The sequence below is a fragment of the Rhipicephalus sanguineus genome, chromosome 1 (genome assembly GCF_013339695.2).
Source record: "Rhipicephalus sanguineus isolate Rsan-2018 chromosome 1, BIME_Rsan_1.4, whole genome shotgun sequence".
NCBI lineage: Eukaryota > Metazoa > Arthropoda > Arachnida > Ixodida > Ixodidae > Rhipicephalus > Rhipicephalus sanguineus.
Genome location: NC_051176.1, coordinates 256,115,548 through 256,143,332, shown reverse-complemented (window position 1 = coordinate 256,143,332; position 27,785 = coordinate 256,115,548). Strand labels below are relative to the sequence as shown.

At 46.5% G+C, this 27,785-nt stretch overlaps 1 protein-coding gene across 4 annotated transcripts in view; it reads right to left on the bottom strand.

Moving 5' to 3' along the window:
- Window positions 1-158: 158 nt before the first annotated feature.
- LOC119378420 (uncharacterized) overlaps window positions 159-27,785 on the bottom strand; it is a 78,147-nt gene continuing 50,520 nt past the window's right edge. For 3 of the 4 annotated variants that reach the window (XM_037647585.2, XM_037647586.2, XM_037647580.2), the window contains one exon: window positions 159-8,285. In XM_037647585.2, the coding sequence (XP_037503513.1) occupies window positions 8,100-8,285 (186 nt within the window). In that variant the 3' untranslated portion in view covers window positions 159-8,099. The remainder of the gene's footprint in view (window positions 8,286-27,785) is intronic. The other variant, XR_007414613.1, reaches the window with a different exon arrangement.

Below are 27,785 nucleotides of genomic sequence, written 5' to 3'. Positions count from 1 at the left end.
AAGGGCATGTTCTGGAGAAGAGAGACAGCAGTAGCAAATTCATCCGTAGAAAGTTTGTGTCAAGCTCATGCACATCATTTCAGAGCTTATGTTTCACTAGAAATTCTCATGCAACACATTGAAAGCTTGATGAAAGCTTCACAGGCAGTACTGATCTCATATATGTAGAATCTTTATGACGAATGTTGCTGTGCATCATATGCGATGTCTGCAATCAATAAGTGTTGTCAATATTTAGAGTGAAATATTACATGCTGAATTTACAGGTATATCTTTTTTCATAAAAATTTGTTCAAAGATACAGGATCCCTCTGCAATGTTAAGTGGTAAACCCATTCAACTCCACCTAGCTTGCAACAGCCAAGTGACAAGGTTTTTATTTCATGATTACCACAATTATTTAAGCTATTCCAGGCCCAACAGCAGGAAGTAGCCAAAACATCCTTCATGAAGCACAGCTCATACGACAAGCAGGGGAGAAAGCAGAACCCCTCAGATGATAAATTGGTGTTCTAGTGACAATTTCTTGCTACTAATACCAGTTTCTCAACTTCACTTGGTCGACACATGACATGAAGGCAATCGAGTATCGCAAACTTCATTACAGACCACAAAAATGAAAAGACTTTCTGTCCACACCTGGCTTATTGTCCATCCCAATTAACAATGGTAACACATAACCAACTTTAATGAGCATGGGACATTACTGGAAAGAGCGCTAAAAAGAATGACGAGACAGAAAGAACGGACAGGACCAAGCACTGCCTGCCTGTTGGTCCTGTCTATTCTTGTCTTTTCATTGTTTTCCCGTTGTTTCCAGTAATGAAACTGTATGAACAAGCTCAAGCCCAGAGCCTTTTAGGGCATGGGACCTAACTACCATTAGGCCCTCGGGCCGAGTACGCTTCCTACACGTGGTACTCAAATCCATGCCTACTAGAGATTGGAAACAATTCAGAGAGTGCTCACCCGCATTAATGCTCTCAACATCTATCCAATATCACACATTTTTGTCTGCATAGTTGGGTTGCATGAAGCGGCCATCTGTCTAAAGGTGAGATCTTGAACAGATTGCAAATTCCTGAAAACAAAAGGTGTTTGTGCGACTGAAATCAGTGCAGAAAGCCAGCACTCCCTGTTTTCTCTTTAACAGCTAGCTTTCTGCTTGAAGACCATGAAAATGCCAGAAGTATACAAAGTTCTTTAAAACTTATTCAGAATAAAAATGCAGGTTCTCATACAGTCATACACAACACAGGCCCAGCAACACTTTTGACTATAGTAAATAACCCTATCCAGTCACCATATCGCACTGTCATGAACACCCAAGACAAAATATTACAACTCTAAGCAATACAGACAGCCTACAATTTAACCCAAAAGATTGCTTGTTTTTTCTATAAGTGTAAATGTGGCACACTTAGATCACCTGTAAAGAAGCAAGTGAGCACTGTACATACTTTAAGAGCTATGCACTTCTTTTGTTGCTAATTTTATAACCACACTGTGCTAATTAGTTTAAAACAAGTCGATGTGATTGAGCTTCCTGGCTGTCACAGCTGTAGTTTTATCAACAACTGATAATATTTCTTTTTTTTACAAACTACATCACTTTATAAATGTTAAATAAAATAAAGCAACTGAGTGGACTGCACTATGCATACTAGCCAGCAGCGAGTACTCACAGCAGTGTCTTCAGTCATGTTCACAGCCAACAGACCCACTGGTATGTGCCAAACCTTTCCTGTAGGTACTTTGAAACCTCCCTACCCTTTTATTTACAGGTATATGTATATGCAATTTCGTAATGAATGGCTATTGGCTGGATTTGTTGAGATAAAATGTATGAGCTGACCAGTAGAGAAAATGAACAAGTGTGGATGGCAATCTTACAACCACTCAAAGTTAGTTTTGGCATTTGCAATAAAGAAGCAAAAGTACAGCATGACAACTTGTCAATGGATGGAGCACTATGCTACTGGAATGCTTGCAGTGTGTTAGAAAAAATGAAAAGAGAGAAAAAGCCTAGAAGCAAGTAAAGCGAAATTTTTGGATCTTCATAACTCCACTGGTACAAAATCTAAAACTTACTGTGCAAAAAAAGTTCATGAGGTGGTGTCTTTTTTTTTTTTTTTGTGCCAAAGGTATCTTGAAACATGCTTTACACTTAGTCTACTTAAAGGGGCCTTTGCAACACTTTTTTAACAATCAGAAAATGTTGCCAATCTGCAGTTCAGGCTCCTGTGAATATGTGAGCCAAATATTATTGGACTACATGCAGTAGAAAGTTTTCAACTTCAAGTCAAAAACCACCGAAATCACTTGCTCTCTCCAACACAATGTCGTCACCAAATATGCAGCGGCCCGACAGGTATTGGCCGATTTCATGATCACGAGAACATTTTGGGCAATAGTCTTGGTGCTTATACAGTAAAACCTCGGTGATACGAATCTCGCGGGGTTACCAAAAATATTTGTATCATCCAAAATTTGTATCACCAGAAAACATGGAAAATTGGTATGCGACAAAAGAAAGTTGGCATATGTTTTGATTCAGTGTTTCTCAGGGCTGCAGCGACGTCATGAACAGCCCTGAATGATTGCCAGTAAAGTTTGTAGACGTCAGCGATCATACTTTTACTCGTAAATATACGGTACATGCGCGTGTGTAATTAATGGACCAGATGTGTTGTGCCCCGTGACCGCTTGTAGCCCCTTCCTAATCTTACTGCGCTTTTCTGCATGACACCAAAGTGCTACGGCGAAAGTGACTTAAGAAGCGCTTCGCACACGATAGATAAGAGGCCAAACTCCTTCGCCACGACCGTCTGCTTCGTCTCTTGGTGTCTTTGTCCACCTTTCATGGGACTTCATGACGGACCCGCAGCCCATGTTTCAGTCTTGTTTCATAGAACGTCTGATTGCGGGGACATGGCTTGCATCAACGTGGCAGGCACGTGTTAACACAGTACAAAGAGGCTGCTGCCTCGAGCTCAGGAGCACGCGTCAACGCGCTAGAAAAAAAAAAGCGTGATGTCAACGTCATTTTTAATCTAAACGTGAAGGCGCCTAAAGGCCTCCAAGGTTCGCGCGCACTATCTCGGAGGCAACGACCCACCACTGATGGTCGCGCAGCGAGCATGCCCGCGTCCGCAAGTGACTGCCGCGTCTTCCGCGACAGCGCTGGCAGCACCTGTTCGTAACTGTGCGCTAGCGTACCTTCGTATCAAATGTCGTGGGGTGCAAATCGGTTCGCAACAACTGTACTCCAATACATTGTAGACTAATGGGCCTTGGCCGGGACCACAGAAAAACTCGTATCACCCCGAAATTCGTACGAGCCGTGATCGTATCACCGAGGTTTTACTGTATTTAGTTACATAACTGTAATTATATACGTACGTACATTACCAAAACACCAGAAAATATTTCGTATTTGCTCTTCCTGACTCTTGGACTATTGTTTGTTTAATCTTTCATTTATTCCGACATAAAAGTGAGGCAGCATCCTGCAGTCAAGCTGATGCAGGACTAAGCTGGTCTGCACCAGGTATATACAGCCGTCAACATGGTTAACTCAAAAGCTCCACTGCGTGGCCTTGACCGGCTTCGACTGACGCCATCGCCGCCAAGCGTTGGACACCGCATGTTTGCAGCAGCTAACGAAAGATGGAGCGCGGGTTGATTTCATGTGTAAATTTCTGTTTTCTCTTCTACCTGACCGGCAGATCCAATCGGCTTGTTTGGCAGCGTTCTCATGCGCGCTCATGAAATTCATTGCCGTATGCTCATCTCGGCAATGAACCATTGCGTGCGACAGCTCACGCACCTTGCACGTTTAAGTTTATTTATTTATTTACTTACTTATAATGCAACTTTTACAAACACCATGAACCTGCGTTTGCTCTGCTTTTCCAATATTTCATTTCTTTCAAGCGCCAACTGTGAATTCGAACTCGAAAGGTGTGTGAGCTCTCGCACGCAATGGATAATCACTAAGATAAGTATACAACAACGAATTTCAGGGCTGTGCGTGAGAACGCAACCTCGAGCTAAACGTGGCGAAAACGGACCTGCCAAGTGAGTGTATTTGACTCGCTGGTCAGGCAGAAGAGAAACAGAAATTTACCAGTCAAATCGACTCGCGCTCCATCTATCGTTAGCTTTTGCAAACATACCGCTACCGCGTCCAACGTTTGGCGACGCTGGCGTCAGTCGAAGCTGGTCGAGGCTACGCAATGGAGCGTTCGAGTTAAGTGTGCTGATGGCTGTACATACCTTGGCCAGCCCACAGTGTGAACTCGCACTTAAGCACAATAATTGTGCGTTGCTTGTTTTGCATCATCATGGATGTACCGTGTCTGCCATAAGGTGACACCACGCGCCAGTGCTGTGCACATTTGAACCATATATATAGACGTGTGTGAATACTCGAATACAAATTGAATATGTACTATTCAATTTCTCAAATAGTGAAACTTCTTCATTAATACGCACCTGATGGAAATGTGGCATAACCACATGCTAAACAGTATCAACCACCAAGTACAAATTTGCATCTCCTGACATGTGCCGGCGCTACCAACAAAGAAATAAATACAATGCCACAGCAGATGTTGCATAAAGTCTCCATTACAAGGTTCTTCTTTTTTTTTTTAACAAAGTGCTGAAAAAATTGCAGACGTCCGACAGTGCACGGTGGTGATGCCAAGGAGTATTTTGAAACTATTACAGGGCCCGTAACCCACAACGACTGACCGAGTGGACAGAGCGGACAGACACACGCATTGGCTTTCCCCGATACAACTGTGTGTCTCTGTGCACGGTCTGCTAGTGAGAGAAAACAGGCATTGTTTCACTGAAATTTGCTACATGCTAACACGTGAAGCCAAATGTCCCAGGCTGGCTAGTTGCGTGCAGCAGGCCACTGTGTGCATTTTACACATGTGGGAGTGTTCATCGTACCCACTCCATTCCTGAAAGTTGTGCAGGGGTGCGGCGACGGCAAGCTTCCTGCAAGTGACGCACAATCTGCGTACCAGCGACTCATTGGCTGTCGTGCACAAGGAGGTGGCAAAAAATGGCACAGCGTGTTTGGGCTGCCGCCACCTAAAAGTGAGCAGTACGATTAGAGCAGCACTACAGCAGATGCGATGCCAAGCTGAAGATACTTATCGTGATAGGGTTTTAAGTGATAAGTCATAGTGATTAAGTTATCAGTGGCCACCACCTTGCCTTTGTTCTTTTCTAATGCTTAATGGTAAAGGCATCGCTGCAATTGCATTGAAGTTGGAATCATTAAATGACCGATCTCTGCACTTGCAGAAAAGACGGAAAGCCTTTTGCGGCACATTGTAGCTTTAGCCACACAGACAGTCGAGAATTGTAGCTAACCTTTCTGCAACAAAAAGTGATTGCACTACACTTTAACAGGTAGTTACAGGACGATCCACTACGGATTAAGCGGTGAGCAAATACATTAGCCTCCGTGATACTTGGTCGCGGGGATTCGTTGCAACTACGTTTTAGCCATTATTAAGTTTAGAGCGGGTACGCATTAATGAGGTTCTACTGTAGTTGCTGCTTGATAATTTGGTCATTCCAATGGCTTCACGCCCCAACCGCTCGATTATATTCAATGAAAGCTGACATTTCTACTCTGTTTTTATGACTGCATGCTCGTTCGGAAACTTAAACAAGCACATAGTACGGTAATTTATCCAACTGTCCTCCCCCGCCCGCATGTATCGCACATCAAGCAAACAAACGAGAAAACCCCACCCGCGACCACATTCCCCGACAGAATTTATTTTACATGAAAACTTGTAAAAGTTGAGGCCTGTGAAACAAAATTTTTTATATTCAATATTCAATTTGATATTTGGCTTTTCTTCTTAATTCGACACCGTATTTGATTTGAAAAGCTACTATATTCAGTATTCACACACCCCTAATAAATAGCGGCCAATAAGTTTAATAGAAAATGAATGAAATGCTCAAGGCCATGACACTCGTCAGCGTAACCCTTGGGCAATGCATTGGCCCCTTGCCATCCCCCCTTGTAGCTTTTAGTGCACTTGTGGCGATGAAAGGAGAGAGAAAGCGCTAACCTTGAGCCATAACTACCTGCAACTCCCATTATACTTAAAAGAGTGAAATTTTTTTTCCAGCAGAAGTTTTCCGAGTCAAGGTGATACAATAGTGAGGTAACTTACTATTGACAACTTAAAAAGATGTTGCAGGGCCCCTTCAAAGTGGCCATGAGAACAAAATTTCATTTGAATTTTATTTACATTGAAGTTGAATGGTAGCACATCACATCTACAGCAAAGGTTCCCTTGAAGTAACGAAACACAATACTGAAGGCCATGCCTTTGGGTACTGCAACTGCCAGAAGCGATTGCAGGAGCTGGAAATATGTTGTCACCATGGTGTCACTTTGTTTTGACATGCACAGAGCTCAACACACTTGTCGAGAACGCTCGAGCGGTGTGTTCCGGACTGCATTGGTGACGTCTACCTACTAGGGCTCATGTGAGACAGCCCACATCTAATCACACATCATTGGTGGCAGCACAGGCGTGCAGTTGGGCTACCTCAAACCACGCATTCTCAGTAGACACCGTTTCTGCAGTCCAGAATGCGGGGCTCCATCATTCTATACAAGCGTGTTGAGTTCTGTGCATCTTGGTGGTCAGCGCAAGAAAGTTACTGTAGGTGTTCACTAGTTTGTGCCGATTTTGTCCCATAAATAAAAAATTGTGGCAGCAATTCACATGCAACACTCTTGATGCACCATTGGGTGCAGGGCATGTGGAGCAAGAAGACATCTGATGCGATTTTAGATGCTTTGAAGCTGACAAAATAGTATTAGCCTAGCACTTCCTGATGCAATGATGTGCGATGTATGTAAGAAGGGTGGATTAGTCAGCAATTGAAATTCCAAGTTAAAATGTGCATTGAGAGACAAGTTTGTTTGTTTGTTTGTGTGCGTGCATAACCATATTGGCTCCTGCACCCTCAGTTACAATGATAAATTGAGAACAGTTGTATGACCATGTCATGGCCCCTTTAATATGCATCATGCTAATTGAACTAGTAAAAAATATGCATGCTTGCACAAATTCTCATTCTGCAAAGCACGAGGCTTACCCTCCTGGCATATTATTATAGCCAAGGTGGCCCATTATTCGCAGCATTTTGTCTAAGCAGTCACCTATCAAAGTGTCACATTTGCATATTCATTACTTTCTGTGCATTTTTACTGCTATTACAATGCAAACTCGCATGCTACTTCTCAGCAAAATGCTTCATTCAAAGAGTGGAAGAGTGTGAGTGCAGACTCTGCTTGCCACTGAACTAACCTAAGCTCTGGTGTGCCTTTCTAATGTAAGTACATAGTGAGGTCTATAGTTGTCATCTAAATTTGAGCAGTGGTGGTATGTTGCCAGATTGGAATATGCTTACTTTACAGACAAATGAACTAGAAATCCTGAATGACTAGCTTAAAAACTTGCCCTCATGGGTCACGTCTCTTCAAAAAATATAAAACCACAGAAGAAATCTCGCAGCTTCAATAAAATCCCACATGCATTCCCAAAGAAAATCATGTAAAAAGCAAGAACTTCATTGCAGTTGAAAGGCAATTTGCCATTTTGGTGACAGACTGGAAGCTCTCTTCAGATGTTTACCATGACAGTAAATTCGCAATGCCCTTGTATGTTTAAAACAAAATTGTTCGCGCCTTAAGCATAAATGAACAACAAAAATATCCAGTATAAAATCATGGCTATGCCTACATTCTTGGTGTTATGGCTTGCAGGCAGCATGTGTCATGAGTGAAACATTCCAGAAGCACACACACAAAGTGCCATGCCTGCACAGCACAGAAGTTCCTAAAAAGCCAAATGTATGTCCAGGGATGATTTGCACTTGCGCTCAATACAGTTTGTTCCCACAATAACGCAGAACACTTTGTTAGCCAAGCAGCGGCAGAATGTGAATCCCTGTTACTGGCACCACTGCATCAAAGATGTTACACAGCTTTGTGAAAAAAAAGCTGGGTACACACACTAGAATGTGAGATGCAGGCGAGATTGTCACGAGCCGTGCCCAAACAAAAAATAAGAGTTGACACTGCCTGAGAAACCAGCCCCAGCAGCATCATCGAGGCAACCTCCATCGTTGGCGGCGTCGCCCACAGAATGAGAGAGGGGCAAGTTGACAGGAAATGAACTGGACTGCTTTAGAGGCCATGTGGAGGTCTTCACAGCTCTTGTATCCAGCTGCAAAAAAGCCCAAATATGGCATCACATGATCGCTTTGCAAACAAAATATTAACACTGTTGAAACTAAACATACTTTTGCTGCATTTCACCACATGCGGCCACTTATGTTTTATGTCTGCCTTGCCACTGAGGCCAGCAATATGTGCCTCTATGATATGAAGAGAGGAGAAACAGAGTACACAGTGCAATCCACTTATAATGATGGAAAGAAATGAAAAATTCCATGGAATGGACAAAAATAGAAAATTCCATCATTATAACTGATTATCATTATACCTGGACTGGCAGTTGGAAAAACAGAAAACGAAAGAAAGCACATACACACATTTCGCCGTGCATGTAGGCCTAGTTACTCACCAACAATTAAGTGAACCGAGTCGAACAATGCAACTCATGGTAAAGGACATGTAAAAACTTTATTAAAGTCTACATAAATAGCTATAAAATTATTCACTCATGCGAAAAAAAGTAAAAAATTTGCAAAAAAAAGTTGTAATTCTTGAGGAGGTCTCTTGCCTTGAGGATCGTTGAAAATCGTCACCTGTGAAAGCCCATATATTTTCACAAGGCTTCAAACCTTCAGACCCTGCCGGAAATTTCTATGAATCTGCTGCTCCACCTCAAGAGATGTCGCACTGAGCTTAGTCGGCGCCATCTTTCACGAATGCACAAACAAAACTCGTGTTGGGTGTGTTCAGATAAGAACGTCGGTACATTTCTGGCGACCCCCTTTGATTTCACTGAGTCAATGGTTTTGGGACGTTAAACTCCAGATATTATAGCTATTATTATTATATTTTGCTGAGTCCCCAGGACAACAACATCAATCTTGGGTTTGTGAAAAAAAAAAAAAAATTGCCTTTGTCAAAAAAATTTGGAAGTACCCACTAAGCCAGAACGACTTTCTGAGAATTGGGCGAAAATGGGATTTTGATGAGATCCTACAAAAAAAAAAATTTAAAAATGGCCCTGGTACTGGTCGGTCTCATAATTTTTCTTGGCATACTATGAATAGCGTGAATTTCCATAATGCTGTTATTTTGCAGTATTGGGGCCCTTATTTCTAAGAATAAAAAAAACTGCGAATATGGCACATTGTTCATTAGTGCCGTAATTTTAAAATTTTTCGCTCTGTTGTATGACAGTCAGAATTTTCAAAATATTCCAGAGCATTGCCACACATTAGGTTAACGAGCGTGTCAAATAAAATTGTCGAGTATAATGTCAAACACCAACCAAATATGCTTACGTAAGGGCATGTCTCTAAAAAAAAATGCAGCCAGCTCCACTCCGTGAAAGCCGTCGAAACAGTGAAGCTGACGCCCTCCTTCATCAAGCTATTGCTTTTGTGTGTGTGTGTGTGTGTGTGTGTGTGTGTGTGTGTGTGTGTGTGTGTGTGTGTGTGTGTGTGTGTGTGTGTGTGTGTGTGTGTGTGTGTGTTTTGCAAGTCTTTCTAAGTAATTCCATGTTTTGCAAATCTTTTCTAAGGATTTCTGTGTTGTATCATTGTTCTTTATGTGACACTCCATGTTCTGCTATAGGGCGATGATATGCTCATTCACGGCCGCACTGGAATGCTACGGTAGCGTTCCAGTGTGGCTGTGGCCCATTCCACCCGCCCACTGGCCCAAAACCTGCATTACTATTATGTCTGCGCTAGAACGCAAGTAGCGTTGCAAGTGCTGCTGCTGTGCGTGACATGCCAGCGTTACACCAACGGATGGCGAAGGGTCAACAAAACAGTTTCGCTGTTAAAAATGCAATATTTTGAAAATCAATTTAAAAAAAGGCCACCTTCGATTTTTTTTAAACTCCCCAGAATTAAAGCTACATGCGTGTTTTAACTTAATCTGTAAAAACATGCTGCATTATTTTTGCAAAACCAGAGTTACAAAGCCACTAAAGTGGACAGACTGATGTTAATGCGCAACCATTTAAATCAGTGAGCATGTAGCTATAGTTGCCATTGCCATGATTTTTAGCACATCACATGGCACATTGCCGGTCCCCGTACAGTTGTTGTCGTCAATAGTGACTACGCAGCTCCAAAGGTACGCAGCTAACACAGCAGTAGATTAAAGGCAATTAAGTAATAAAAAGGCACGAGGCGTTTCAGCGTTCCAATCGTTCGCTTATGACTATGGTGGAGCGGACTTTGGCACTCTGTTTTCAGTTGGCCTCAAGCGAACCTCTGACGCACGCGTTCATGGCAGCCAGCTGCGCGATCCCTTATCCCGTTCATGTGTGTCCCAGAAAGACATACAAGAGTTCTTTCAATGGAAATAAATGCTTTGTACAGTTAAACCTGGATATAACGAAATTGACAAATTCCCCCAAAATTCCTTACAAACAGGTTTTCGTTATATGCAGTTCCTCGAAAATGAAGAGCGCTTCTATGGAGTAACATGTGCTTCTATGGAGTAACAGCGTGGAATAGAAATACTTCGTATTATCAAGGAATTCGTTATATGAAGGTTCGTTATAGGCAGGTTTAACTGTATATTGTGGTTTGAAAACGGATTTTGGTAGTTTTTTGGTGATACGAAATTTCGGGTGATATGAATATTTGCACTCTCCCTTGAAATTTATATCACCGAGATTCTACTCTGTCTATGTGTGTGTGTGCGTGTGTGATTCAGCTTTTTTGAAGGCATGCCTGATATCAAAACACTTCTTCCCGACATTACAGCATTTAATAAAAGGAGCCTCACTTTTGCTCGTTACAATTCATGCATGGAGCAAATGCGGGAAAAGGAGATGGCGGTTGCAGATTGTGGTGGAAGTGCAGTGTGGTGTTCCCCATTAAGAATTTGCAACACCAACTATTCAAGGTAAACTTGATGAAATTCACAGTGTTGAGAGGCAGAAGTTAGAGTCACTATACATTCTGGTCTTTCACATGCGTAACTTTTTACGTTGTCTGCAATCGAGTTGGTGCTGCTACTGATCTCTGTAGTGCTGCAATGCCTGCTCTGATCCAGTGTGCTGCGCATGATGTGCCAGCATGACTGCTTTGGCATATGACGATTCAGGACACACGGGATGGTTGTCCAAACAAGCGAGTATGCCCTGCGTAGATTCAGTGCACCGGCATACGCTTGGAAGACTTCATATACTCACCAAGAAGTACAAAAGAAACAACTTCGCACTATGCTGTTTTGTTTTACATGTACATAGTCAATAAACACATGCTTTCGAAAAGTGCAGAGCCTACCACAATAGTGTGTCATCACTAACGGCGCCATTGACAGCTACAATTATGAACGGTAGGCCTAGCTAGGTAGACACCATGGCTGACACCGTTTGCGACAATTTTTGCAAGCGCTTGTTTTTGCTAATACACATTAACATATGTACTTTTATGTCGTCCGTTAACATACATTGTTACACAATACATACATTATTAGTTTTCTCCAAGCCCTCAACGTCATTAGTAAACTTGCAAACAAAGCAAGCTACCTCGTTGAGACAGTATTTGCGCCATCACATCGCATCCCGATCTTGCAAATGATTTGGCAATGAGCGCTGCTTTGCAGAACCAAATGACTTTAGATACCCCTTTATTGAATTAGTGACTATTCTGTGTAAGAAACAAATTGAAGCCATCTTTTTATGCTGCTGAGAGCAGTGACGAACCTGCTATGGGCATTGGCACCACCTCTGTGGCAAGCAACGTCAGCCCTGCTTTCGTTGGCTGTGGCGACAGAATGTACAGTCGTTGAATTGGTCGGTAGACAAAAACCAGCCCAGTGTTTCCTACACTCACTTACTGTTTTGCTATGTCATTTACATCAAGCAGTGAGTTCAACATCGCTATATGACAGCATGGAGGCAAAAGCATAGCAAAAATTTGCCACAGCAAACATTATGTGACATGACACCACATCATTTACTTGATGTGCAAAGTTTGCTGTGAAAGTTCGTCGCAGGTAACCCAGTCTTCAACAAAAGTCTTGCTGGCAAAGAGTGAGTACTGAAAACACACCAAGGTAATGCTCGCTCGTAAAACTAGCAGCTGTTCCGTATACGAATACAACCAATGAGCGAAGATCCTTAGAAATGGGACGCAAACGACTATGCGCCTGATCTCGCTGCTGGCTTTCATGAAGGCGGTAGGATGGGGAGTGGGTGGGGAGAGTGTCTGCTGTGCTCGGTGGTGGGAGCACCTGAGCGAGTGAGTGTGCGGCACTCGCAGCGCAGGGAGAGGGAAACAGATGGGGGAGGGGTGCGAGCGGTGATGCGGCGGGGCGCTTCAACGGCGGCAATGGAATGCAGCTTTTATTGTCTTTTTGCGCCGGTGCCCGGTGGGGAGAGCGTCTGCTACTACGTTCGACAAAGAGCCCGTAGTGCGCTAGAATGATGGTCGTCATTTCACAATCCACGATAAAGGTGGCGAAAGTGAAGACGACGATCATAACCAGTTGTGCACAGAGCTTATTTCTTTTAACCTCGAATTTCTGGTGCACTAAAATCAAACCGCTCAAGGCCTAAACATTTCCTCTTATATCGCCGGCCACTGCAACCTAAAGCGATGCTTAAAAGAAGGGAGCTTACGACGGGGTGTGGGCCTAAGGAGCTTCGCTCCGATAAAGTGACTGTGGCACAAACTAACTCTTAGGCATACGACAAGCCACTATGGCTTAAGGGGGGACGCGGCTTTCGTGTCGCGAAAAATGGCAAAAAAAAAATTGATTTTTTGAAAATCACATTTTCAGTTTCTGTAGACCTTTTTCTATCAGATTCTAAAATATATTAACCGAAAACCACGTAGAAGTGCTTTAAAAAATTTGTTACGCCTGCCAAGGTGGCGGAAATTATTGTGGAAATTGCAAAAAAAAAAAAAAACCCACTGATTTTCAAAAAATAATAGCTCCGCAACGGCGCCGCCGGGCGCCGATATTTTGGTCTCGTCGGAAAAAGCATTTCTCTGTCTTCAAATTCCCCGCCTCAGCTGACTTCTTCCTTCGAAAACAAGCGCACAAAAAGCAAATGTTCGAAGGTCGTTTCGAGGCCTCCGACTGGCTAAAGTGTACTAGATAGGGGTAGTGGGGTGAGGGCGAGCTCTCCGGCGAGGCCACTTGCATCGACGACGGAAGATGGCGCCACTGCGACTTTCACCTGGGCGCCGCAAGCGCGCTGGGCCGGCCGCCTACCAACCTATTGATGCGCCTGCACTCTTATCCAGTCCTTGAAGTGAATCCGCATACTTTTTAACAATTCAGTCTGCCAAAACTGCTTATTGCATTTGAAAACAAGCAGGTACATTTTATTTACAACAGGACACATCGGCAAAATGTGCTCGTGAGCGAGTTGAAGGGTCATGAATTTGCGCACAATTTTTATCTAAGTTGTCCTGCTCAGTTTAAGGAGCTTGGCCCTCTGACGCTTAGTGCTGTTAGCACTGTTCAGGCCTTTAACCAAAAAAGTGCAGGCGCGTAAGAACATAAAAAGAAACAACTTTGAGACTAATTTCCTCACTGTGAATTGTGGCGAAAATGTTTGCGAGGCCCGTGTACTCAGATTTAGGAGCACGTTAAAGAACCACAGGTCGTCGAAATTTCTGAAGCCCTCCACTACGACGTCTCTCATAATCACATCGAGGTTTTGGGACGCTAAACCCCACGTATTATTATTATTCACTGTGAATTGTGCAGCCCACAGTGTTGGAAGGAAGAAAGTTCTTGCTCACAAGGGCCACAACATCGGATATGCTGTTTGTGTGAAGTTCGCTGACACTAAAACATTCTGTGAATAGGTCCTCAAGTGTAGAGATGAAAATGTAAAGCTCCTTTGATGGATATAGAAGACCGCCCCAGTCACACTGCTCTGTGAAACCTGACGGGAGCCGATTCTCTGCTGCCTCACTTGGATTTATAAGAAGGTCGCTGCATGATGAACAGCCAAACTTCAAAACACATCTACTGGCTACATAGCCCGCCATGTAGTAGACCAGTCGTGAGTCACTCTTTTCCACAACTAAAGGCAAGTGGTGACTGCTTGAGGAGCTGGGGTTGAAACCAAACATTTCTGGGCTTCATACAACTTGCCTTGCACGAGCAGGTAATCGATTTTCTTTGGTGTGTCCTGTCGTGCTCATTAAGCAGTGAACTGACGATGTCGGGAGTTGCATTGGCACCACCAACACTTCTGGCAATGTTGTAGAATGAAAGGCAGTTCGCAGTGATCAGAAACTACTCTGGCGACGGGTGAGCGTTACAGCCACTGGACTGTCGAACAATACCGAAGTGGCGCTCTATCGGGTCTGTACTGAGACGCGAAGTCAATATGTACTTGAATCCAAGTGATTCTGTAAGGTATTGAAGTAATGAGAGAGTGCTGGCAATGGTGACTCTCAGTCCTGTCACCGTGGAGCCACTTAGAAATCCCATCTTTCCCGGGCTGCAGGCTTCCCATTTGCCCAGGTAATCGAGAAAGTTAACTAGGTCTGCAGCAGTGGGGGAAGCAGGCCTTAGCGATAACGCGAAGAATATTGAACGAAGAAACAGCGCTAGAACAGCACGAAGACGAGGACACAAACACGGCGCTGACCAACAACCATATTTTATTGCGTTTGCACGTCAATATACACCGGGGAAAACACAATCAGTATAAACATCGGGGAACAAGATAGCGCTGTAACATTGCCAAATCAGCGTTTTGAAAGATACATTTCATTTTTGCAAAGTGATAGCGAAGCTGTGCTTACACAACAGTCTCCACTTATCTGGATGCAAAAAGCCTCAAAGATTTCACGCTGGCGTTGCTCTACATAAGTGCCTAGAACTTATAATATCTGGGGTTTAACGTCCCAAAACCACGATATGATTATGAGGGACGCCGTAGTGGAGGGCTCCGGAAATTTCGACCACCTGGGGTTCTTTAACGTGCACCTAAATCCAAGTACACGGGCCTCAAACATTTTCGCCTCTATCGAAAATGCAGCCGCCACGGCCGGGATTCGATCCCGCGACTTTCGGGTCGGCAGTCGAGCGCCATAACCACTAGACCACCGTGGCGGGGCAAGTGCCTAGAACTTCACAATCTTTAAAAACTGGTTCGCAATCACATTTCCTACAGTGATCTACCAGATGACTGCTCACTGTCCCCGATGTGTATACTGATTGTTTTTTTCCCTGTATATATTGACGTGCAAACGCAATAGAATATGGTTGTTAGTCAGCGGCGTGTTTGTGTCCTCTTGTCTTAAACCTGTTCTAGCGCTGTTTCTTCGTTCAAAATTGTCGAAGTCGCCGTTCAACTTCGAAAACCCCAGCTCATGGCCTACGTGGCTGCTGCAGTTCGAGGACTTCTCGTTCGCTACCGGACTTTACGTCGCGCCGGCAGAGGTACAAGTGCGGTCCATGCTTTACTGTATGGGCCCGCAAGCCAGGGTTGTCCTCGCGTCGACCACGCTAGGCGAGGCGGATATGAAAGACGTCGCCGCCGTGAAGAAGGCTTTCACCGACCACTTTGTGCACCCGCCGAACGAGCTGTACGAGTCAGCGCGCTTTCACCGCCGTACGCAGCAACCAGGTGAAACGGCAGACGCATTTTTTATGGCGCTCCGGACAATGGTCAAGTCCTGCAACTATCCGTCGCCCGACGTCGAAGAGCGACTCGCCCGAGACTGTTTTCTCGTAGGCTTGCTCGACCGCGAACTCTCGGACAAGCTCTGTCGGAACCCGAAAATGACGCTACACGAAGCGCTGACGTACGTTCGTCAGCACGAAGACGCAGGTAACGAGCGCAGAGCTCATGACTCGGCAGAGGGAAAGGAAGTGCCAGCTGATAAGGGAAAGGAAGTGCCAGCTGATAAGACAACGCAGCAGCTGTGCCCATTCTGCGGACGAGCGTCACACCCTCGCGCCGACTGTCCCGCTCGCAGTGCGTCGTGCAACTTTTGTCGCAAGAGTGGCCATTTCGAAAGCGTGTGCCGCAAAAAGAAGCGCGTAAACGGGAAGCACACACGGAAGCCTTTGGCCAGCTCCATTGAGTTGCATGCAGTTGCGGGAGAGCGCCCGAACGCGAAGTTCGTCGAGGTACTCGTCGATGGGCGCCCACTTTCCTTCAAGGCAGATTCCGGCGCCGAAGTTTCAGTTGTACCCAGTACGTTTTCCGGCGTGCCGTCGAAGCTTCAAGACCCCAAGAGCGAGCTGAAAGGCCCAGGCAACGACATCCTGCCGGTCATAGGCACTTACGTGGCTACCCTGTCGTGGCACGGAAAGTCAACCAAGCAGCTTCTCTACGTCCTAGCAACCAAGACGGTCCCGCTGCTAGGCTTCCCGGCAATCCAAGCCTTGGGCGTCTGCACGTTTGTCGACGAAGTCGCGAGGACTTCACAGCCCATGGGTGACTTTTGTTTCGATCCCAGCCTCTTCCGAGGACTTGGGACGCTCCCCGAAGCCTACACTATCAGGCTGCAACCCAATGCTACGCCTTTCTCGTTGAGCGTACCCCAGCGCATTCCACTCCCTCTCCGCGACGTCGTCAAGACTGAGCTAGACAAGCTAGAAGCGGAGGGCGTGATTCGTCGAGTGGACACACCCACTGACTGGTGTGCTGGGCTGGTTGTCGTCCCCAAGGTCTCGGGCGGCTATCGGCTGTGTGTGGACTTGACTCACCTCAATAAGGTGATTCTTCGAGAGCGTCACGTGCTTCCTACAGTGGAGCAATGCCTCGGATTGCTTGGAGAGGCTACAGTTTTCTCCAAGTTAGACGCACGTCAAGCTTCCACCAGGTCAAGCTGTCCCCCGAGTCCCAAGAATTGACCACATTTATAACCCCGTTTGGACGCTATTGTTTTCTCCGGCTGCCGTTCGGGATCACGTCTGCACCGGAATACTTCCAGCGGCAGATGTCCCGGATCCTCGAAGGCCAAACGGGTGTGGTGAACATGATTGACATCCTCGTCTTTGGGAAGACACGCTCCGAGCATGACCGCCGTCTCCGACAAGTCATGGACCGGCTAGCAAAGGCAGGAGTCACGCTCAACCGCAAGAAATGCTCGTTTGCGACTTCAAGTGTCAAGTTCCTTGGCGTCGTGGTCAGCGCGGAAGGAATTTCTCCAGACCCTGACAAGGTTGCAGCGATCCGAGCCATGCATCCACCCGAAGATGTCGCAGGGGTCCGTTGCCTGCTAGGCCTCGTGAACCACATCGAATGCTTCTTACCGCACGTTTCGGAGGTGACTGCGCCGATCCGAGCACTGCTGCTCAAGAACTCTGCCTGGACTTGGGGCCCGGCGCAGCAGTCTGCCTTCTCCGAACTGAAGAAGCTACTGTGCTCAGACCTCTGCGTGGCTCGCTACAACACCACGTACAAGACCACGATCTCAGCTGACGCCAGCTCCTATGGTCTCGGGGCAGTACTTCTCCAAGAACAGCCGTCCGGTGAGCGTCGAGCCGTTGCCTTCGCATCGCGCTCCCTCACATGCACGGAACGCCGGTACAGCCAAACAGAAAAAGAAGCTTTGGCAGCCAGCTGGGCGGTGCAAAGATTCGAGGAATACGTCTGTGGACTTCAGTTCTTCCTCGAGACGGACCATCAACCGCTAGTGGCACTCTTGGGTTCCATGGATGTTGACCTACTGCCACCACGGATCCAGCGGTTTCGCTTGAAGCTCATGCGGTTCCAGTACCAAGTACTCTACTTACCAGGGAAGCTGCTGGCAACAGCTGATACGCTTTCGCGCGCACCGCTGGACTGCCCTTCATCCAACCGGGTGAATCAAGTAGAGCTCTTTGCCCAAGAGGTCGTCCGCTCCTTTCCAGACATCGTCTCGTCGCAGCTCGAGCACCTGCGCCAGGCCCAAGCCAACGACGGCGAGTGCAGCCTGCTGCTTCAGTACTGCGCCAACGGCTGGCCTCGGCAGTCCCACTTGCCTCTCCATGTGAAGAAGTACTGGCAGTACCAAGGAGACCTCAGCGTCTGTGAGGGACTGCTTCTGAAAGGGTCCCGCATCCTCGTGCCATCTGCCCTTCAGCTCGAGCTTCTCCATGACGGGCATCAAGGCATCAACCGATGCAAAGCTTTAGCTCGGGAGTCGGTCTGGTGGCCAGGCATCAACAACCAGATAGAAAAACTGGTGTCTAACTGCCACACGTGTGCCGAAACCAGGGTGCAGTGCTCGGAACCCATGCTGCCCTCAGCCACTCCAAGTCGGCCCTGGGAAGAGGTCGGCATCGATCTTTTCCATCTCAACGGCCAAGACTTTGTCCTTCTGGTGGATTACCGGTCACGCTTCCCGGAAGTCATCAGTCTACGTTCAACCACAGCACTTGCGGTCATCAACGGCATCAAGAGCGTTTTCGCACGCCATGGCATTCCGAGACTGGTGCGCAGCGACAACGGTCCTCAGTTTGCTGCGAAAGAGTTCTCAGCCTTCGCCAAGTCCTACGGCTTCTGCCACGTCACCAGCAGCCCCCATTTTCCACAGTCGAATGGGGAGGTGGAACGGATGGTGAGGACAGTCAAAGACCTGTTGCGGAAGGCGGATGATCCCTATTTGGCACTTTTGGCATACCGGGACACACCTGGAGTAAATGGAGTGAGTCCTGCTCAGCTGCTCATGGGTAGGCGCCTACAGACCCGTCTGCCGAAGACGTCGCACCTGCTGGAGCCAGCCTGGCCTCCTTCGGTCACAATCACTCAACGGGACCAAGAGAACCGGAGGCGCCAAGCGTCAGACTTCAACCGTAGGCATGCAGCTCACACCTTGCGGCCTCTTCAGGCCGGAGAGCGGGTCTGGGTGCAAGATGTCAACTCCTCAGCAACCGTCTTAGGGCTAGCTCAACGCCCGCGCTCCTACGTGGTGGAGACTCCGACAGGTGTACTTCAGCGTAACCGGATGCACCTGGTGCCAACGACGGGAACCCCCACTGCCAACCCTCCTGGAACCCCAGTAGCGGATCAGCCTGAGACGACTACAACACCTGGAGCTGACCAAGCAGCACAAGACCAGCAAACCACGACGCCTCTGGAAAGCACCTCCACTGCAGAGGAACCTCAGGGTTCTGCTTCCACGCCACGCGTCTCACGGTCGCGGTACGGCAGGAGGATCCGCAGGCTGAAAAGACTCAACCTGTGAACATTGTTTTGTTTTGGACCATGAGTTCTAGTGCAGGCGCATGTGTTTTGTTAGTTTACCGTGGGGGGGATGTAGTGTACAGCAGTACCGCCAGATGGCAGCGCGGCATGTACTGCTTCCTGTAATAAGGGCTGCCAATAAACCTGACGTCACTTGTCCGCCCAGAGCCTCGGCTGTCGTGTAACTTACTCGCCCGATGCGCTTGACAGCCACTGTCTTTTGTGCCTAGACGCTGCAGCAAGACGCGATCGGCCGTTGTGTTCTACTGTGCGTTTACGCTTTTTTCTTTTTTTAACAGTGAACATGCTCACCCTTGAATATATGTGCTGTCTGCTGTGTCTTTTGAGCCCTCGCGTTGTTGCAAGACATAATCGTTGTTGTGTTGGACTGATTGCTTTTGTTTATTTTTTTAGCTCGCCACTGTTTTTTGTGATCTCGCGTTGTCGCAAGACGTGATCACCGTGGGTTCGAGTGTGCCCCCCCCCCGGACTGCTTCGTGGGGGGAAGAGCCCCCCCTGGCGCCGGCCCAGAATATTTTTTAAGAGCTTGGCTTAGGTCCCCAACCACTGACAACGGACTTTTGGCCGTCCTGTCTGGCAGCTAATTCACAGGGGGCTGTCTATGCCCACTTTTTTCATTTCAGGCTTTTAAAATTCGGATCATGGTCCATTGACAAGACAAACATTCACTGCAAAATGCCCCTCAAACGAATTTGTATGTGCACAATATGTTGTGTTGACGAACAACTGAAGCGATCATTGGAGCAATAAAAAGTATTGAACCGCGTAGGGACCGGTTTTTCTAACACAAAAATGCTAATAAGAATACAAGGCAATCCGGCACAATCAGTAAGTTAATGCATTCGGATACACTTGTTCTCCAATAAAAGAAGAGTAATTTCTTGGTCCTTACAAAGGGGTACCCTTCAACGTGCCCTCCTATAAAAGTGCCGAGAAAAGACGGCACGCATTTTTTATTTATCAGCAGAGGGTTTTACTACCAGATCGGTGACCGAAGAGCAGCTCAAATACTCGTCCAGAAAACAACCTTTGGTGGAAAAAGTTGTAACCGCAGCTTCGCACAAGGTGTAGTGGTAGCAAATGGTATGTGCTACCTTCTGAGAATTGTTTTCGGTCATCTTAAATAGAATTCAATGGCATAGTTAAAGCATCCTGTGCCAGCATTAGCCTACTCCTGTTTGGTGCATGTTTTAACAAAGTATCGCATGTCAATAAAAAAAAATTCGCGAGATCCCACGCATTGTGGGAATCGATATTATGCGATGCAGTCAGCGAGTAGCAGCCTATGCAGCCTTCTTCGCTATGAGCCAACGTTACGAGGTCGATCAATGTTTTTAGTGTAAATTGAAAAATAAATCTGGAGTGTCCACTAGAGATCTTCATAATGACATCTCAGTGTCGGCACCTAAGCGACTAGTTATATTAAATTATTTAATTTGAAAGTCGATCTCTATCTTTATATATACCGGCTGTCCCAGCTAGCTGGGACCAAGATTAGAAAAAAAGAAGAAAAACATGTGCTTTAGGAAAGTTCTACCTGTTGTATACTAGCGGCAGTAGTCTGTACATACAACCTGGGTTTTTTCATGACTATGCGCTAATAAATAATTGGGTTTAATTAGGCAACCTTTCTATTCTTGCTCGAATCGGTAAGATATTAACTTTACGTTGTACCTCAAATAAGCCCAGAATCAAGCAATTATTTTTTGTTGAAATCTGCCTGGTTGATTTTTGCGAGAAAAAAACTAAAACGCACGAAACACGCCAGATATAAAATACACACGCGCTCGAGCGGCGCTACTACAGCGCTTCCAAGCGTTCTTTAGTTGATACACGGCTGCATTCGTTCATCACTGCATTGTACAGGGCTTCACGCTCGATGATGGACGCGTCAGCAGCATGTCTTGATGCGCCTCCATCAAATAGCATGAAGCTCTGTGCAATGAACGAACGCCAGTGTATATATACACACACACACACACACACACACACACACACACACACACACACACACACACACATGGGGAGAGAGAGAGAAATGTGGAAGAGCTAGCAAGTCGGGGCCCCGCCCCCTCCGGGGAAATGAAAACTCCCTGCCTATGGTTCTTGCCAACGCATTTCGCAGCACTGCAACGCTGGTGTTGAACGGCTATGACCACGGAAAACAGCGCATGTGAGACGTCGGTGCGCCGCGCGATCGAATGCGTTGAAGACAATGACAGTTCATCGCCTGACGTTGACGTGCTGCTGCCGTTGCCATGCGTTGAGCGCTCTGCATCTTACAAACTCGCGACGTGGTTCGGGCGAACATCACTGATGAACAAGACGCCTGCAGCTGTGTAGAAGATTACGGCTTGAAGACAAACACATCGTGGATTGTAGACTTCGTGAAGTCAACAGCAAGGTGTAAAAGGTAATACAAAAATGGTGTTTCATAACTTCAAAAATAACTTGCGGCATCTTCTGTGGTTATTTAACTTCATGCTTTGGGGATAATGTCCAATGATGAGCCGTCTCAATTAGGTCGTATTATGTGTGCACTTGAGACGTCTCAATTAGGTCGTATTAGCTGTGCTCGTTCTACTGCCCTAATTGAATTTTGTTTGTATTTCTTTTTTAGTAAATTTGCAATGTCAATCTGGCTCCCAATCTCTGGCCGATGCAACCTTGGGTCCTTGCTAGTTATTGTTTGTAATTCATCTATATTCAGTCAGTCCAGGTGCTGGCAATTCTTTCCAACTGAGCTTCAGTCAATCCTTCTAAGGTGTTATGCATGCCCAGGTGCGTTAATCTCTCTATGCTGGTGCTTTCGGGCAAGCCTAGGGCCTGCTTAAAAGCTTTCCTCACGAACATATTGATTTTGTGCTTTTCTCTGTCTTGTTCCATTTAAGCCTAAGAATGCTAGCCTCCTTCATTCCGTGATACTTGTTTGTGATTCTCCTGATCAACCAGTTGCCTTAGTGACCTTAGTCACTATTTTTATAAGAGTATTGCTGTTCCGCTTCGACTAAATGTTGAGTACAAGGAGCCTAACTTGTTCAATGACGGGGATGCCCCCCACGTTTTTTGTGCAAGTGTATCTCCTCGCACTCTCTCTCCTTGATGTATCTCTTGGGCCACCTGCTGTTAAGTATGGGTCTGTAAAGGAGTTCTGATTTCTCTAGTGAAAATTCAAGCCTAGTGCCTGTGAGGTAGACTTCCACTTTATCTACCACTTCCTGTAACTTCTGTTCTATTTACCCATCACTGCCTTGCGAGATTCATATGGCAACATCATCCGTGTATACGGAGCGATTGATTCCTTCTATGTCTTCACGTTTTTCTGACAATCCTGTCGTAATGAGATTAAGAGCATGAGCGATATCATGGAGCCCTGAGGTGTAACTAAACTGTCCATGCCCCTCACCTCAGACTCGAGTTCCCCCATGTTAAAGGTTAGGAAGTATCGGATGTAATTGTATGATCTTTCTCCTAGGTTTAAGTTGGTGACCTAAGTGAGTATGGCCAAATGTGCAGGTTTGTGGAATACTTTCATGAGATCCAACCATAATGTAGATCTGGTTCACATTGCGCTCTGATTGCTCTCATTATTTTCCCATCCTATGGTACCTACGCCATAACATATGAAAATAACTAGAACACAATTACTTATGTGGCTGCGGCACTTTTTCGATTTTGTTTCGCCAACCGCTTACGCCACATATATATAAGGGGGGCAAAGTGCACACATAATACGACCTAATTGAGACGGCTCATCATTGGACATTATCCCCAAAGCATGAAGTTAAGTTACCACAGAAGATGCCGCAAGTTATTTTTGAAGTTATGAAACGCCATTTTTGTATTACCTTTCACACCTTGCTGTTGACTTCACAAAGTCTACAACACACGATGTGTTTGTCTTCAAGCCGTAATCTTCTACACAGCCGCGAAAAAAAAAATAATAAAAAAAAAACACAAGGCACACTCGAACCCACGGCGATCACGTCTTGCGACAACGCGAGATCACAAAAAACACTGGCGACAACACATATATTCACGGAAAGCGTGTTCAGCGTTAAAAAGAACAAAAGCAATCAGTCCAACACAACAACGATTATGTCTTGCGACAACGCGAGGGCTCAAAAGACACAGCAGACAGCACATATATTCAAGGGCGAGCATGTTCACCGTTAAAAAAAGAAAAAAGCATAAACGCACAGTAGAACAAAACGGCCGATCGCGTCTTGCTGCAGCGCCAAGGCACAAAAGACAGTGGCGACAACACAAATGTTCAAGGGCGAACGTGTTCACCATTACAGTCAAACCCCGCTACAACGAAATTGACGGTGCTCGGAAAAATGTTCGTTGAAGCGAACATTTCGTTGTAGTGAAATCGAAAAAAATATGGCTGACCTGAGCTAGTAGAACAGTGAAGCTTTTATTTCCAATATTCAAAAAGTGTCTGCTGCTTCCTTTGCGTCCCCAGCAGCGTTACGACGCGATTCTCATATATGCATAGCGACGCCACGTTGAAAAGCACGCAGAAACAACGGCTTCCGCGAACGAATCAAACAAGCACGGGTGCGCAACATGAACTGCACAGTTGCACCAACATGCTAACACAAGCTATTCGCCGACAACGGCGACATGCAGGCGTGGTATCGCGGAGCGATGACTTACGCCTTATTCTATGCTATTCTTATCTACCACTCGCGGCTGGCTGATCCCGTTGATAACGCGGACGAATTGTTGCTCCGACCACCGGTCGCACTGGCCAAGCGCTAAAAGCACGAAAAGCATCGGCATTGGAAAAGGCACCATTCCGCGACGGCACCCCAGGGCTGCTCGCGTTGATAACGCGGATGTGGCGGATGTACCGTCGCTCTGACCACTAGCGAAGCGCGAAAAGCACGAAAAGTATTGGAAAGGCATCGGAAAAGCTATCGCTCGCGATTGCACCCCAGTTACAGTGGCTAGAATACTAGAAGTGTGATCACCGCAAAGCGGCTGCAATGGGAGCTAGTGAAGCCGCCTTACGATGTTTCCGCTAGGTGGCGCGCGCTGTCGTATACACGTCAGGCTCTCAGGCTGAACACATTGTTCAACGCTGCAACTCGCCGGTCAAACGTGATTCTTTTGCATGTTTACGCTGTTCTTTCGTGCTGCATTTGCTGGTCGGACAGCCTTGTCATGTTTACGTTATGTCTTTTGCGGGGTGTGTGCCACGAGCAGACGTCAGAGCCACTGTTTTGTGCCCAGATGCTCAACTGGGTAGAAATCGTACAAGCAGAAGAAGCATTCATCGCTTGGAGTCCCGAAAGACGACCATTTGTTCCAGCAGTGGCAGCGTAATATACCGAGAGCAGACAAGCCTTTGGAAAAGAATGCTGTCGTTCCAATCGCCAAGATCCAATCGAAAAGCTATTCGGCATAATTCGTCAGTTATCCGGGTGCAATGATCATCCCACATCGTAGAGCAAGTAGCGCGAAAATTATGGGCTCGTCTCGTCTCGTGTTTATGTTGCTTCCTTGTGTCCCCGTAATTTTCGCGCTACTTGCTCTACGATGAATTCTTACAAACTCGCCCAGATTTCCGTTCTCGTAAATCCCACATCGACCCAGTTCCTTACTGCCGCGAATTCCCTTAGCTTTTACAATTTGGTAAAAGCAGCAGGCACGGGCAACTGTGCAGGTGACATACTTACGTCATTAGTTGGAACTGATGAAGTGGCCATCCATGTCTACAATTTACTGGACACTGGAAACCTGGACGAATGTTCAAGTCTACTACAGGCATCGACTCTCCTTTCTGGCCATGTGTATCCTGTGCAAGTCAGTGACGGAAGACTGGTGTACTATTTGGCCGGCTATGTGGCACGGAGGAAAGTTATGGCAACGAAATGCCGGGACTGTTTTGAGCAGCTGCTCACATCCCTCGAGAACGCAGATAAGGATCTTGCGTCATTCACAGCATTCTGTGATGTTGGAGGGCTTTTGTACCTGTCACCGGAACTATTTTCATTTGTGGAGGCACTGGAGATTCACATTGTGGTTCAGTTATAATAAGCTCCAAAGGGACACTATAGTTCAACTTCCTAACTCAATGCAGACCGTACCATCCGTAGGGTGCGACTTGCACAAGCAAGACCTGACGAGCAACATATAATCAAGTTTTTTGTTCTCACACGGCTTCACTTCTTCACGAAACCTCTAAACAAACAGAAAAGTTCTGCAAGAGGAAGATGAAAGCACCTCAAGCTTCGAAGAGCGGTGTTATGTGCATCACCCTGTAGTGTGCTAGCTTTCTTCCCTACTTTGATGCCTCCCACTTTAAATAAAATGTGTGAGAAGAGTGAAATGCTCTCCGATTTTCTGTGCAGTTGTTAAGTGAAATATATTTCCAGTGTGAATACGCAAGAATAATTAAATCCTTAAGAACTATCTCATGCAAAATGTTAAGTATACTGTATAACAACATGAAGAAAATGAATATCAATGTCATAGTAGCATTTTTTTCGTGCTTCTTGAGGTTGCGTATAACCCTGTGAAATGGCAATCCCCTCAAAATGTTAATCGGTTACATTTCTCAGCATCAAGGAATGATCACAAGCAGTGGCAAGCTTAGCTGGCCGCGATGTTTGCGAATGTAAAGCTTCACTTATGATACTGTGCGTACGGTCATACCATACGGTGATAATGTTTGATAATATCTGCCACGAATTTCATTTATTTATGAGACACTTACGCCCAGCAATTTAGTAGAGTATAGTAAATTTACGGCGCAAACAAAACCATATCCGCCACAAATCAGCCTTGACGTGGCAGCTTCGCTGCAGCGAGCCGAGCAAGCCGAGCGAGCGACGTGTAAGCTACAACCAGCGCCACCTAGACAGCGCCGGTCGAGGCATCGGTGGAGAGCGTCAGCGCAGGCGGCGCGGTCTTCACACTTCCCTATTCTAGCCACTGTACCCCAGTGTCGACAACTGAGCTGGCTTTGGATTGTCTGCGACTCAGAAGCAACTCAAGCCAGTTGCGAAAGCAGGGCAGTCTGATCGCCGTAGCTATCAAGCAATGGCGGCCCCCATGCTCAGTCAACAGCGGCGGTTTCTGGTGGTTCCAACACGCGATTCAGATTTTGAATTCGTATTTTTATGTTCTAAAATGCATCAAAATGTCCGAGATTGTGTTTATTGCACGGTAAATTAAATTTTTGAGCCCCGAATGGCATCGTCAAATTTCGTTGAAGCGGAACGGCAGCGGAAAAAGTGTTCGTTGTGGCGACCATATTTATGCATTGACTTCTATGGACTGTTGACGGGGAACCGAGAATTTTTCGTTGTACCGGAAATTTCGTTGAAGCGGAGTTCGTTGTAGCGGAGTTCGACTGTATAACAACACAAAATGCACAAAAAACAGTCGAACCCTACGGCGATGACGGCGTCTTCGGTCAACGCGAGAGCAGTAGCGAGTTCACAAGCGGCGACGAAAATTCCGCGGGGCCCGGCGGCCGCGTTCACCGTTTAAAATTCCCGCGAAAGGCACCCCGAGAAGGAGAGCGCGTCGTCTCGTCGTGGCGGCCGTTGCTAGGCGGAAGTCCGCAGCGGCGTCCCTGTGTGCACGCAGCCAATAGCGCGCTGCTGCCGTTGCCATGCGTTGAGCGCTCTGCATATTACAAACTCGCGACCTGCGGCAGTGTGCTTCTTCGCAAGCAATGAAACGCATCGCCCGCCGGCCTCCTCGGAACCGCGGATGGTCATTTTACGCGTCGGCACCAGACCTCCCCACAGCCAAGCTCGTCGCGCAGAGGCCGCGCGTAGGCGTCCCGAAATGCGAGACCAAACACGTTGCGCGCCGATTTTTCGTCGCCGCACCCAAGGATATTCCACATCGTCACTGAATATCGCTACCCAGCACATCGTGTGCCGACTTCGTGGACTCCGCGGCCGAGCACTTCGAGGTGAAATAAAGCACTGTTGATGCAATTCAGGCGCGCTTGGAGCCGTGCGTGGTATCGCCGCAAGCTCTCATGAAATCATCTGAAAAAATAGAAGCCTCGCAAATAACCGTGTCCGCAACCGGGTGAATGATGAAACGCACCACAGCCGAGGTTTACAAATGAGCTTGGGTGAAGCAGGGAGATGAGTTTACATCTGCCCAGTCAGCGTCTTGAATAAACTGCTAAAGAATTTCTATTCCACCAATGTCTTGGCCATAACTGCCCGTTATTTAGGAGGAAGGGATAGGCTGTCACGATGAGAGCCACTCTTGGTATCCTATAAAAATTATTCAATGACTAATTGCAATGAAGACTTAATTAGGTTAGTGATAGCATGAATACAAGAAAGCTGGCAAAGCATCACAGTATATGGCCTGATCACATTACAATATCTTGTTTTCTGTCATGTTTAT